The sequence below is a fragment of the Osmia lignaria genome, chromosome 15 (assembly GCF_051020975.1).
Source record: "Osmia lignaria lignaria isolate PbOS001 chromosome 15, iyOsmLign1, whole genome shotgun sequence".
In the NCBI taxonomy this organism is placed as follows: Eukaryota; Metazoa; Arthropoda; class Insecta; order Hymenoptera; family Megachilidae; genus Osmia; species Osmia lignaria.
In genome coordinates, this window is record NC_135046.1 from 7,420,006 (window position 1) to 7,434,219 (window position 14,214).

At 42.8% G+C, this 14,214-nt stretch overlaps 2 protein-coding genes across 2 annotated transcripts in view; one reads left to right on the forward strand and one right to left on the reverse strand.

Moving 5' to 3' along the window:
• Positions 1 to 1,603: 1,603 nt before the first annotated feature.
• Positions 1,604 to 6,723, reverse strand: LOC117600093 (uncharacterized). The gene is made up of 6 exons (XM_034315085.2): positions 6,591 to 6,723; positions 4,004 to 6,524; positions 3,777 to 3,884; positions 3,476 to 3,691; positions 2,297 to 2,617; positions 1,604 to 2,131 (listed from the first exon to the last, which is right to left on the reverse strand). The coding sequence occupies exons 1-6, from the start codon at positions 6,662 to 6,664 to the stop codon at positions 1,979 to 1,981; spliced, it is 3,393 nt and encodes a 1,130-aa protein (XP_034170976.2). The 5' UTR covers positions 6,665 to 6,723; the 3' UTR covers positions 1,604 to 1,978.
• Positions 6,724 to 7,431: 708 nt separating this feature from the next.
• The window catches only part of Scgdelta (sarcoglycan delta), a 159,207-nt gene continuing 152,424 nt past the window's right edge, over positions 7,432 to 14,214 (forward strand). Inside the window, exon 1 of the mRNA XM_034315073.2 lies at positions 7,432 to 7,889. The gene's annotated coding sequence lies outside the window, so the exon portion shown is untranslated. The remainder of the gene's footprint in view (positions 7,890 to 14,214) is intronic.

The window sequence follows — 14,214 nt, forward strand, 5'->3', positions numbered from 1 at the left end:
TTCTCTAATCTCTGATTCGAGCACGTCCTTTGTTGCATAAGACTGCGATCACTGCAATGATTTTGCGTAACCTACACTTGTATGCGAGACGCGAACTGAATCTTGATCCTTCCAAACATAGTCACCTACCTAGGCCGTTGAAGAGCAACGATTCAGAAGTGGAACCACGGAGAAACGGAGTTTTTAAATGCAAACTTGATCGCATGAATAAAAGATTTCGGGGGTGGTTGCAAATGCACGAATGCCAATGCGATCCGTTTGCTAGCTTAACCGCGCGACGGACGGTAATTGTCCAAGTAGAACGACTAAAAACGTGTTTTACAATCGATCTAGTCTTTCATCGCTTTACAATTATTACTCCTTTCCTCGTCTCGAACTCCTTGCGTTCAAAGAGTAAGGGAATCTATAAGGGTCAATCACCCCGCGCGATCCTCGTGCTCGAGTGACCGCGGAGACGAACCGAAGGTTTAAATTGAAGTAATTAAAATCCAGTCATATAGGGGGGTCAGAAAGTTGGCTATTGTCGGTGGAGAGCGTGTGCCTTGTTAAATTTCTCGGTCGAGCGCAGGTCTCTATTCCAAGTGAAGCGAAACGGATGGCCAATGGCCAACGATGACTATCCGTCCTTCTTCCTCTTCCGCCACTTTCCTCGTCCACTTTTTTTCGGTACCCTTTCTGCTTCTTTTTAAGGTCTCCTTCAACCCGCTTTCTCGTCGCCTTTTCCATTCTCCTTCCTGTTCCACAGCGGACAGTATCTCATGGGAAATCCCTTGAAAAGTAAGCATAAAGACCGACGCAACGAACGTACAAAAGCGCCACGATAGACGATGATACCGTGAGAATCTAGTTGCTCGATTTTTCGAATTTTCAAGATTCGTTTAACCAGCCACGAGAACGAAAGAGTGTACCGTATTCGCTTATGGCGACGGGACGATAAATCGTAAATAAGGATAGTCAGAAATTCTCGTTGCTTTTTCACGACGATTTTCAAGCGGCAAGATTATGATTTCGTGTCTTTGCTGTCGTCGCCAGATGACAACAGGACAAGTCGGCTCTCGCGATACATTTCCAATATTCCTCGACGTCTCGTTTGCATTATGTCGCTCGTGGAACTATTGACATCGACAACAACGAGGACGATTCGTTCGCGGTCAAAGGAATCGGTAGGATTGACATCGGACCGTGTTATTTGCTATTTATTATCACCACTCTGAATGCGTGTCTCGTTTTCATTTTGCCAGGCTAAAGTAGACGAGCGTTTATAATCGCTCGAGTTTAAAATAGAAAATGTTGTTGAACTCTTTCATTTTATTCCCTCGTATTTGTTCCCTCCTTTTTTTTTTATTTTTATTAACAGAATCGCAAAATTTTACGTTAAACGCGCGAGTTTATCTGGGGGGGTGATACGAGAAGATGATACACTCTGTGAATATTATTACTCTTGGAATATTTCGTTTTCCAGGCAGGTGGAAATACGCTGGTCGCTCGATATTCGTGCAAATAATGATACCGAACGATCCGTCAGAAATTCCTCGCAGCCTGTGCGTTCGCGGAGGCTTTAGAGGTTAACCCCCTTCGTTTCGTACGCAAAACGGGGGCTTTTGACATCGTGTCATCGACTGGTCGTATCGGTTACACGCACGCATTTGGCTCATTTATAAGCGAAACGGAGGCGAGAAATTCAGAAATGCTAGCCAGTCAAACGGCCGACCGTTGATTTTTGATGCTCATTATGTATTCGTCCGACATTTACAGCGGCGCAATCAGATACAATTAAAATGTTGATGCGTTACCATTCGATTTAAAGCGTTCAAATAAAGACATGCAAGAAAATATGAGAATTCCGGGGAAATTGAAACTTTGTTATATTAATACATCGGAATAAAAAGGAGATAGATAACCTGGAACTTGTTGAACAAAGTAGTATAGCGTGTACAGCAAGACAGAAAGGGACAAGAAACAAAAAGGATATTTCAGTTCAGGAGGTTATATCAGCGCTGTCTGGCACTCTGAAGCTCTTAATTTCATTAATATCCAGCTCGAGATGCGCGAACGCTTCGTCGTCCTCTGTCTGTTTCAGAGTTATAGCATCCATTGATACGATTTTCTTCAAAGCTTCCGGCTGAGGAATCTGTAACAGCGGATAAGAGGATTTCATTGTATCCTTGCTGAATATTATAATACTATGGAAGAAATAGCTTTGCCAGCGATGGTTAATCGAGAAACGAATACATTGCTTCGAAGCTAAATTAGACAATCCGGCAAGATCTTATGGTTTAATTGTTGCCACAATTACCGCTGGATGCTGTTTAAGCCATTCGACGTATCCTCTCACGCTTCTTAGATGAGTAATATCCTTCCAAACTACGTCCATCGTTTCAAGATCCTTCGGCACGTTGTCGCATTGCAACCACCTTCTCTCCACCTGATTATTAGGTGGTACAAATCGAATATCCCAAGGTATACTAGTCCCGAAGGCTTTTATTTTCGCCGGTTTTTGCTCCGCTTTCACATCTTTCATAACGTGTTTCCTCGTCATGGCGAGCTTACTCGCATCGGGGGAGTTCCTTGTTAAAGCCACAGCCGTAGGCACCACAGGCATTTCTCGAATCGATACCTGTTTAAGTATGGCCAAGAAATAAAATATGCTAGTGTAATTAACGCGTTAATTGTCGTGAAAGTTATCGGCGCCTCAAATTTCAAATAATTTAATAATTAATCAAACAATGAAAAGGAAAAATTTGAATAGCAATGCTGTTATACAAATGTAAAGCTTAAGTCTCATCATTCGTTCTTGGTGTTAATTTGACACATTTAAAATAAAAATGAAAAAGTTCTTTCGATCACGTATCTTTACGTTTATTAGTGGAAATTCTCTGGTACTACTTTATATTATACCATGGAACCATGTGCTTCTAATGCTGTTTCAATTATTCGAGAAATTCAAGCATACCACAAAAGGTTCTACGGTTTTCCAGTCCTTCTTTGACATGTACAGCGCCGACTAAAAAACGAGCTCCCTGTTATATGCACGAAAAGCGACCGAGCACAAATGTATACAGTGCACATTGTAAAAAAAGTAGCGTGCAATGCATCTGTTAACAATGTGAATAATCCCATTTCTGAATGCTCGGGAACTTCACTTTTTTATATTCAACAAAATATTAACTGTATACCGTTCGATTACATTGCTTTTTTTTACCATTGTGTTAATTTGACACCAAGACCGAACATTAACTGGGTACGACATACTCGCGTGTGTGACGTGCGTTTAATTAAAATTTGTTATTAAAATACTACCGAACGAGCGACCATGTTACGTCGCTTTATTTTCAACATTCGCTTGGATATGATGTACCCAACCTCACCGGCTTAAGAAATTCCCTCGCTAATGAAAAGAAACAAATCAAACTCTCGAGTGAAAACTATCATGAAAGCAGCACGCAGGGAACGTTTACTGATATTTCTCTTTAACCTGCATCGCTTTGCAAGCTTCCGCGTCGAAATCGATTTCAAACATGTCCCAGAGAGCCTCTTCGTCGATAGTCTTATCCGTTCCACCCAAGGTTTCGACCCACTGGCAAAAATCGTGAAATATCGTATTCATCGTATTTTCCGCCCTCATTTTCAATGTTGCGTCTGGATCGTAGCCCTCCATGTCTCGTTTCTTCAACGGACGCCACGTAACAACCTGTACATACGCGAATTTTATAACCTTTCCCTCTGATTGATTTCCTTGTTGCTGGATTACCCTGGCTATCGGCACGACATTACACCTTGCGTCTTGGTTTCTTCATAAATAGAGCGTAAGGATTGTATCTACGTTGACCGAGTTTCTCCTTGTCACTCAGCGATTCGATGTCTTTCAGTGTCGGTGGTTGCACCTTGATAATTATAAAAGAAACTATCTTTAAAAATATGTAACAAAATGGAAAAACTTGTTAAAGTATTAATAACAAACTGATTAAGTTGCAACCATGAGTTAAAAAAATGATACAAATACCAGCAAGGAGTCATTGTCGGACACAGTCCCATCATCGGGACGTTGCTGATCGATAAGACTCGATTTTCTATCTTCGACCGAGGTTCGTTTTTTCCGATGCCATTCCGGCAATCCCAGCACTGGCGCAATCAGATTGTACGATTTTAGGGGCAAGATTCGGCGAAGGATTCGAGGGTTGCAACAGATCGGCTGATTCGTGGAGAAAAGTAAGTCAGAGGGAAACTTATCGGGGTACAAATAACGTTTAGAATCGACTAACAACCTCGTCAGCGTCGCGATCGTTTTTCTACGTTTCTTTCCATTCAGTTTGTCGTTTTCTGTCGACTTCAAAAGACGTTCCGAAAACTCTTTGCACAAGATTTCTAACATATTCGTTGACGATGACTCTTCAATATTTCCTAACGCTCCGACGATCTCATCTGACTTTGTAAGTGGTAATTTTGAATCAGATTTTGAAAGAATAGCTTTCAACTCTTTTATCGTATCTTCTGACACCTTATGAAGAGTTTCTGAATTGTCAGACTCGAAATCTGTCGATGTAGAAAAATTTGAGAAACTGAAACCTTTTTTGAGAATGTGCTCTTTCTTTTCTGGAGGTGTTTGCATTTTTTCTGGCGTCAGCTTTTCCAAAACGGATTTTGCTTTCATCAAAGGAGGCGGAGGTTTCCCTTCTTGGAGAGTATCTTTTGATACAGATTCTGGTTTCTCTTGAACGTCATCGAGATCGTCGATGGAAGCGCTCTTCTTTAAGGATGATGACTCAAGGCGAGCAATTCGATCTTGCAGGGTGGTCGGTTTTCTGTGTCTCAAAGCTCTTAAGGGTTCTAAGCTGGGTCTGAAAACCGTAGGGGCATGACAGGGTACCAAATATTTCGGCTTAGCTTGCTCGTCGCTGATTGAAATGACAATCGAATCGTCCTCCTCGGAGCTTTCACTGCGAAACGAAGCGAAAGGCTTCGCTTCGATATCCTTCAAATTTTTCCAACTCGAATCATTCTCTTTAATTTTTTTCATAATCGTTTTACACGAGATTCCCGAATCTGTAATACTCTTCCGTTCCGTCGTAACTTCAACTATCTGATGTTGTTCTTGAACAGCTTCAGCAACGATTTGACTTTCAACAGCATTATTCTGCTCGTCAAATGTAACATCGTTGCATTCAACTTTGTCATTCAACATTCTTTCGTTCTCGAGGTTTGCTATGCTAACAGAAGTGAAACTGCTATCCTCCGACGAATCGCTAGACGGTGTTATGCTGACGTTTTTTGAGCTTATGATTCTTTGCAGAGCAGTCCTAGGAAAAGATATCTTTCGCTCTAGCGGAGCTTCAAACGATCTGTACATGCACGGTAAACACCTGTCGCAATTCTTCCTTGGAAACCCGGACAATCTTGGAATCGACGCTAAGACACGAGCGGAAGTACTCTCTCTGCTTTCAGGATACATGAATTCAAGGCTAGGTCCCGACGTGTAACGAGATTCCGAGGGAATCGTCTTTGACGTTGCCTGGTCCGATTTCAAAGTTGCTCCTTCGACATCGGTACCCGTGAATTCTGAATCCTTAATCGACTTTCTTTCCGTGTCCTCACCGTACAAAGATTTCTTGCTGTCTTGTTTACGTTCTTCAGCATCCACCCTCTTAAGTAGCTCCACTTTTTCATCCCCGTTCGTAGATGTATCTTCGCTTAGCTTTGGAAGTGACTTTTCAGATAATTGCTCCATTATTTTCGGCGTGAAGTTCAAGTTTTTATTGCTGGTTAAATGTTTGAGCGCTTTGTAAGCGAAACGGGTGGAATACCTGAGGGAAACTCGATCTGTTGGCAGCTTTTGATCTTTCGTCTCGTCTCGACTTTTTGTATGCTCGCGTTCTTCAGTGTCCGTTTCCGTAGTTTTATTTCTGTGACGATTCTTCCAAGACGTTGCAACTTTTTCCGGGATGTTTCTCTTCTCTAGCAATTTTAAATGTTTCTGTAATTTATTCAGCGTTGACTCGATGCTCGATGTCGCAAGAAACTTATCGAGCATCGGAAGAGCAGTAGAATCAGTGGAACTACTTTTGCTCGGAGCTTTCGATTCATTTTGAATACCAAAAGAAGCACGAATATGGTGATCCACTTTAACGGGGAAAATCCTATCGGAACTGGGTTGAGGACCCTTAGTATCTAATTTTGGGATTCGTACAACTTTAGGCAGCGAGCACCCTCTATCTGAAATTTTTGTCGAAGTTTGCAATGGAGTTTTTAACGCTGCTTTTGGAAATAACTTTGTATCGTTGCAGGATAATCTATGCAAAGAGTTTTCGAACGTTTTATTTTCGTCTGTGTTAACGTGAAACGAAGAATCAAAATTATATGCGTTATCAATAAGGTTTGTATTAAAATCAGGAAGTTCGGAATCATTTTTTGAAATGGAATGGTAGGAATAGCGAAGAAAAGGATTTCTTACTACGATCAATCTCTTCTCCTCATTGTCGCAGAATTTCTTCCAATATTCATTCGATTTTGGAATCGGTTGCTCCCATCTATCAGTTGATGAGTTTTCAATTATCCATTTACACTATCAAAGTATTATTATACGATCCACGTACTTGGTTCCGGTGATTTTTACTCTCCTTCTGTGATGGATGTTCTCCTTACATTTGCATTTGGACAAGTCACCCATGTTGCAAGAATTTCGAATAAGACCGATCCAGGTCGTGACAGGTTTGTAGACTACATCGTGACATCTACTGAGCTCTGCTCTTCCATGGAATTTCGACTATCGATCAAACGAATTTTAACCGAGTTCAGGACATGCGTACGGGGTAGACGTTACCCCTATGTTAGGGGTGCTCGAAGGGTTGTTGGTAAAAATGGCAATACCGTGTGAGGGTATGTTCTTTGAGGTTTCTATTTGATCAGCAAGCGTTTAATACGATCTTCTGCAGTAACAGTAGATTTTGCATTTGAAAAAGAAATACTGGATACTTAGATTTCGTAGTTTACAATGTTAGATAATTAGAAAGTAAATTTCTGTAAATAAGTTTAAGTAGAAATGCTACAAGGTTCCACTTTACCTATTTTTTAAAATTCAATTTGTTCTGTTAAGTTTATAATATGAAAATATTGCATGAATCCTATTTTTATGTTTCTTTAATTTTAAACAATACCATAGACGCCACCTATCAGAGCGCTTATGAAAATAACGAAATAGAAAATTGCATTTTTTCCTAAAATTAATAACTTTTATGCTTTATTAGAGCGAGTAAAACTTAATTATAGCTCAATTAAAGTATTAAAATTGATAACTGAAGAAATTACACATCATTAACACTGAAACTGAATGCGTAGCCAATTTGAATTTGTGACGCGAACGCGGGAACTGCGCCGGTGTTCTGCGCCTCTGCCGCTGGCCGTGGAGCGTCGCTACTGCAGTCGCTTTCGGGACGCCATGCTGGTCGGTACGGGAGAAATTCTTCCGTCTAATCGAAATCGAAATCGGTCATTAGTGTGTAACGAGCGTTTAATAAGTGTGTAATATTCAGTGATGAGTGTGTCATTATCTCATTAGTATTTCACGCGTGTATAACATTAATGTTTTGAAAGATCTGGAAAGAAGTAGTAACGATAGTATGTGGTACCCACGCTTCCATTTTTGTTATTAATCCATGCTCTATTACTATACCTCTACATGTTATTAAGCTTTGATACGCTTTACTTAATTATCATTTATTAAAGTACGCCGTTCGTGTGGAATTATTCGAAAATCAAAGTGTATAATTTGGCGTGCACGTCGCGTACGTTAGCATGTTCCCGCGAAAATGGAAACGTCACACTCGTGTTCCTGGTAGTTTTGGAGTTCTCGTGGAACATTTTGGAGCAGTGCCCAGACGACACCCGACACACTGGTAAGTACACATTTACGTATACGACAGCGGCGATGCGTGACAGGTATAAATACTTGCAAACGATGTGGAAATTTCGGTAACATTACGGTTCGCTGGTCAAGCGGCAGTAAATGGCGGATCGCTTGGAAGCAACGGTGATAGCGTTACGATCTTGCTTCCGGCGTCTCAGCTGCCATCGTTTCCGGCTGAGTCGCGGCGCTCTCTCGCGTTCAGCGACAGGGAAAATGAGACGAAAACGGGCAGAGATTAAAGAGACTCGTGTCAGATTTACTTGTGCGCTGTAACTCTCTTGGTAATTCTATTTAAATGGGTAAACAGATTATGCGTATAGAAGGCGTGACAATTAAATTTCCAAAGTAACTCATTTGTTACTAAGTTTGTAAGACTATTCTTTGCAAGTATTTCATATCTCTCTTAAACTTAGATTTCCATCATATTTCAATTACGTGATATACTATTTTAACGCAATTCAGAATTCTGATCTAGTTTTGGTATATGTACTTGGTCTATTACAGTTAATACTGTTTGAGGCTTTCGACTATAAGCCTTAAATACTTTGGCGATCGATTGATTAATTTAAATTGACAGTATTAATTATCGTAAGCCATCAGAGCAGTCTACACGTAAACGTAGAATCTCGCTACGTAGACAGTATTTGTTTTCAAACACCAAGTTTGAGATTTAATTTGTTATTCTATCCTCGTCCCTTTGCATACCAGTTTACAAAGAGTAATACCAGCGATAAAGTTTCTTCTTTCCCTTTCGCACCCCTTACTTCCAGTACATTTTCAAAGAGTAATTCATGGTTAACTAGTCTTTCGTCGGACGTAAGTTCCATTATATCCGAGAGAAGGGTTGACGAAACATTCACGAGGGAAGGGGACGCGAATTGGCTCGCGATCGGTATTTTAACCCGGTCTCATCTATCGGTCAATCAATCTTCTCCATTCACTCGTTCATTCAGGTGGTTCGGCAATTCTCAAACGTGTCGCTGACCAAGATCGATATTTCCAAATTCTCGTCCGCGGTATGTGTATATATATATATATATATATCATCAGGTCTTTGATCCACACCGGTGTGCGCAGTGCGGGACTACATTGGAATACGTGCTGGAATGAGTAATTCGTGGTTCGGCGGAGTTTGACAGTTCGCTAAAAAGCTCTCTGTACCCGTAGGAGGTGGCTGGCAGTCAGTAGAATGCGTTATGCCGGTGTATCGGTGGCCGTGTCCGTGTACGTGTTCGTGTGCCTTCCCTGTGGCCAGGATTCGATACGGGGCTCGCGTTCTAATGCCGTGTTCACACTGGTCCACGCGGCTAACCGCAAGGAGGCCATTAGCGTACGCGAAATTCCACGATGGGTTCATCTGTTTCGACGTTTTCGCGTCCTTGTTCGGATTGTTATTTCGTTGCATTTCGTCTAGGTTCTGTATGTGCATGTACACGGAGGCATGTTCGTTGCTGAATTATTTTCACCTGGTGTGTAATTAATTAACAGCCCCGTAACGGAGCCTGGGATAATTAAATGATGATTAAACTAATACCCGGCGGTCCGTGTCAATATTAGCATGGTCTAATTAATTACCAAGGTAACTGTCGCTCGTTACGTACAGAGGACTCGATATCGCATCGATCAGTATTTTCGCGAAAGACACTCGCTTTCGGCGAATTTACGATTAGTGTAACGCGCCTGATGGCTAGGGTATGCCTTCAGAGAAGGAGTCGAGTGTTTCGTGAGAACGCGGCTTAAGGCTTGTACGTCGGCCGTAGATACGCGTATAAGCGCGCGTATTAGCGCGCGTCCCAGCCTCTCCGTGAATGCTGAAACACGGGCCAAACGCTCGGCAGAGGGATCCTAGGAATATTAGAGTAGCGAATGTCTAAGCAGCATCGAGTGGGAACGAGGACGTTGCGAAGTTAGTTTGGCGAACCCGATGACAACGATAGCGAGACGATGAGATCGTGTTATCCGTGAAATGACATTCGTTTCGTCCCGCTTTGTTATTGAATAAGCAAACGAGTTACGCTCGAACAGGTAAAGTTTTCACGCGAGAAACTTTCTATTCTTTACCCGGTTGACTTTCCGCGCTCTTCGATTCCGAAAACAAAAATCAACCAAGACACGGGACGTGAAGAGGTGATTTTAATTACCTCGGTAGTAGGTCGGCAGCAGTGGAAGCATCCCTTTAATTAGAATTTATCGTGGAACCGGGACGGTGTGACTGTTATCGAGGGAAAAGCGTGAAGAAAAAAAAATTGTTGTGGTTGAAAGGTTGGTTGAAGTAGTTAGCTGAAATAAAACAACGAGAAAGTAGAGGTAGCCGGGTTTGGTATGCGATATTACCGTGGGCTCCGAGTTAACGTACGGGGCTGAAACAAGGTGAGAGCTTTCGGAGCTCCAGGAGAGCTTTAATTTAACTGCTGCATACGTCAGACATATTAAAGATACTAACTCTCAGACTCGTGTAGACCTCGTCGGTGTTAACCGGTCCGTAGCTTCTTGAAACTGCCTCTTCGAACCCTTTATGAAATTTTACATCAGGCGCCGTTACCAGAACCACCCTCCTTGTCCGGTGGCTTGAAATTTTTTCAAGTAAGCCATGCTATCGTGCCGTTTTATTACCGAGTTCAGCCACAAAGACTTTGCTTCGTTACGTGCACGCAAAGTGGATATCGTTCTTTTTAATTGATACGATACTTTAAACGAGTTGATTAGAGCTTTCGTAAATAAAGAGGAATAATTATCGGTGAAGGAGGTAAATTGAAATTTTTATCCGGAAACATTATCTTCACGCGTATTTTCTCTAAAAATAAGCGAATCATTGTTCAATTTTTCTAAATTCCAATACGATACTATTGTACTCGAACGACATCTCGAACAGCCTAACAATCGTCGGATGAAGAAAGAAAAAGAAGAGTTGTTAATCGAGTCGAACTAATGGTTATTCACCGCGCAGTCGGTAATTAGAAGTTCTCCGCGCTAATGCTAAACCGATTGAGACACGCGGTTTGCTCGTGCCGGTATGCACAGTCTGGCAGAACAAATTTGGGAACAGTAGTCGGTCCTTTCTAAACGAGATTAGAAAGGTAACTTTGTTCGCCAATCAGCCAGCTCAAGAATTCCAACTGTACCGAAGTGGATTCCTCCGGAATTAAGGTTGCTCTTGTTACACGCTCCGTTTGTCTCGATCGAAATAATTCGTTGCAGCGAAGGCGAACGGAAGTAAGGACTATCGCGTCGCGAGTTCGATTTATCTAGCTCCCGTTTGCACAACCCTTCTCTGTTATTTCTTACAAACACTTTGCGCCTCGTATTCACCGTGGATCGGCAATTTGGTAAGCTGTCGCGTACGTTTCATTGATCCTAATCGACCACGTTATTATAGGATCCTGGCAGAAATTAGGTACCTTTATCGCGGCGTCGTCCATAGAAAAGGTAGGTAAGATCAGGGAGTAAAAGTTTGGCGCGGGTCATAAAGGAGGGGGAGTAGGCGGCTCGATTATGGAAAATCCCTTGGTGTCTCGTTGCTCGCCTCAGATATTGTCGTCTTATTACCCCCTGTCCTCGCGTACATCCGAGACATAGCGAGCGACCGGACGTCTTACGCGGATCCATGGGTTGGCATGCTTGCAAGTGGAACAGACAGGGTGTTCTGGCTAAGGGTACGAGGGACAGAGAAGGAGGAAGGGCTTGAAGCAGAGGACGAGCAGAGGAAACGGGGTGGCGGAATCAGAGGAGAATGGACCACCCCCTGTTATCAGCTTGGAGCCAGCCGCCTTCCCAAGCCGACAAATTACTACATCCCCACCATTGCTATTCTGCTACCAAATCAAGCCCTATACCGGACACTCGTGTCTCTCCGTGACCTCTACTCTCCTCTGAAAGATTCACCTATCCGATGTTTCAACCACCAACTTCGTGTCATCGCGGTTACGTCGAATGTTCGTTGGAGACGTGTAACAATCACGCTTTATTTCATCCAAGCTTCTTATTTCGGGATGGTTTAACCGTTAACGTTGTAAGCTTCTAGGCTTGATAGAGGAGTGTTCCTTATCTATTAAGGTACCCGCGGGAATTGGGTTGAATAGTATCGATTACCTTGTTCTATGTTTTGATAGGGAGTCAGGTGTAATTGTGGTATTTCTGGAATAGGATTTAAAATAGAGAAACGAGGGGAAGGTTTTGAACGGTCGTAAGAATTAAGGGTGGTTATCTGAACATTGTAAAACCGCCTGCAAAACAATCCGTTTTTCTTCTTAAGTAAGTAGAACGGACGAAGGGTTTGCATCTTCTCGGTAGCAGTTGTGATTTGCAACCGACAGTTTTGCTCGTCTCATTCGCAGCGTAATGGAACGTTCGTTTCCGTAACAAGAGGAAAAACGAGATTTCCAGCGACAATGGAACACCGGTAATCCGTCCGCCCGTGTTTTTCTTTGTCTTTGCGGATTACCAGTATGGCCGAGACCCATCTTGGTATCCGGTGCAATTCTCCTCGCGAAACTCGACGGAATTTTTCAACCGATAACGTATCGTTAATAAACTCGAACCATTTCTCTCGTGTACGGAGATGGAGACATCCGGTCGCGCGCGCGAGAGAGAGAGAGGAAAGAGTAAGGGGATTAGGGGCGAGGGGTTGCAAAGAGAGGTATGCGGACCAAGGTGGGATGACGTAGAAACATATGGCCGCTGATTTATAAAGGAAATAATTTCGCGAGCGCAATTTCTTAGGTCGGGTATGCGGCAGCGTACAAGCTGAACAGCTATGGGGGCTCATCTACCGTTAAAATTCATTACTCCTGCTAAAAACGGCCTTTAATATCGACCAACGTAGCCGAAAGGTTCTTTTCTTTTTTTTTTTTAGTCAAACATACTGTCCTGACTTAGCGGGAGCTGGCTTTTACGCGCGTATCGAGCGGAGTACGTGAAAGAACACGATACTGTTATAGACTGTTCGCAGAATGTTTGTGTTACGTCCTCGCAACGAGATGATGTGTATTTACGCCGTACTCTGCTCGAAATTACGCGAGAGAAATTGTTTCTCTTTTTTCCACCCGCCGTCACTGTACTTTGGTAATTCAACCGTTTCGGCCGCAACCAGAGCGTCCGCTGTCCATACAATAACTCGGCCGGCTGCACTAAAATTTTTATCGTTCCCGACCAAGTTACGGCAGCCGGCAAGGATAACGAACCAGCTTCGCTCGCTACTAGCAAGCTCGTTCCCCCCTAGGAAACGTTTTCCCTAGGAAAACGTTTATCTTGCGAATGCGTCGGCCAAATCGACCCGCTGTTCTCGCGCGATATGAAATTGTGGGTTAGAAGACGGGGGATGTTTTAATTTTCGAGAGATTCGGTTGTCGTCGAGCGAAAAACGCGTAGCAATTCAGCGGGATTGTCAGTTCAAACGTTTGCCTTCGTGTGCGGAATAAAGACTTTCAAAGCTTTCTAACGGCTGAAAATATTTGCTTTATCAATAGGATCGAATTAACGTAGTATATTGCACGTGGAATATCGCGCTCGGAAAATAAAGTGTCCTTAACGTTGAATTTTTGTTGAAATACTTAAAGTCGCTTTGGACGCCTCGTTTTCGTCCTCGTCACCCTGAGACCAAACAGACTGTATTATAAAAAGGATAACAAAATGGTGAGAGGAACGGGCCAAGGAAAGGAAAAAAGTCGACGTGGACTGGCGAAAGACTGCGGAAAAGAAGGAATAAGAAAGTTGATGAAATATTGGAGAGCGGCTTAGGCGGGACAATATTCTGTTGTAAACCGTTCCTTTCCCGCGCCAATAGATATCGCTATATAGTACTCTACCTGTTCCCCTGTATCTCTTTACCCTTCTTCTTCTACTTCTTTCTTTGTTTCTTCGTTGCTCTCGGTTCTTCATTTCGCTCGATTCTTTCGACTGGTGCAAAATGAAAGACCGTTAAGGAAAATCGAAAATTGAACGAGTAAAAAGCGGTAAGAAGGCGAATGCACAATTTACGAGATGCAAATGTAAGACGATAAAATGGTGGTCGGTTAGGAGAAGAAGGAACGAGATAGAAGCGTCTGTTGGTGCTCGAAAATTTCGAGCACGTTCCTTTTCAGTTTCATCGTCGTCGAACGGACACTCGATTATAGATCGTTCTGCTGTAATTTCATCCGTTTGTCGAGATCGTTGCCGAGTGTCTGGAGTACCATTCATCGGTACGACGATTCCCCTTCGATTTGCAATAAACGGCTGGACATCTCTCTTCGTCGTTCGTCCGCGACGATTCTTTCCCCGCAATTAAATCGCAGGGAAAAATCTCGGGCGAGACAAAAGGCGTCCGGCTTCTACAT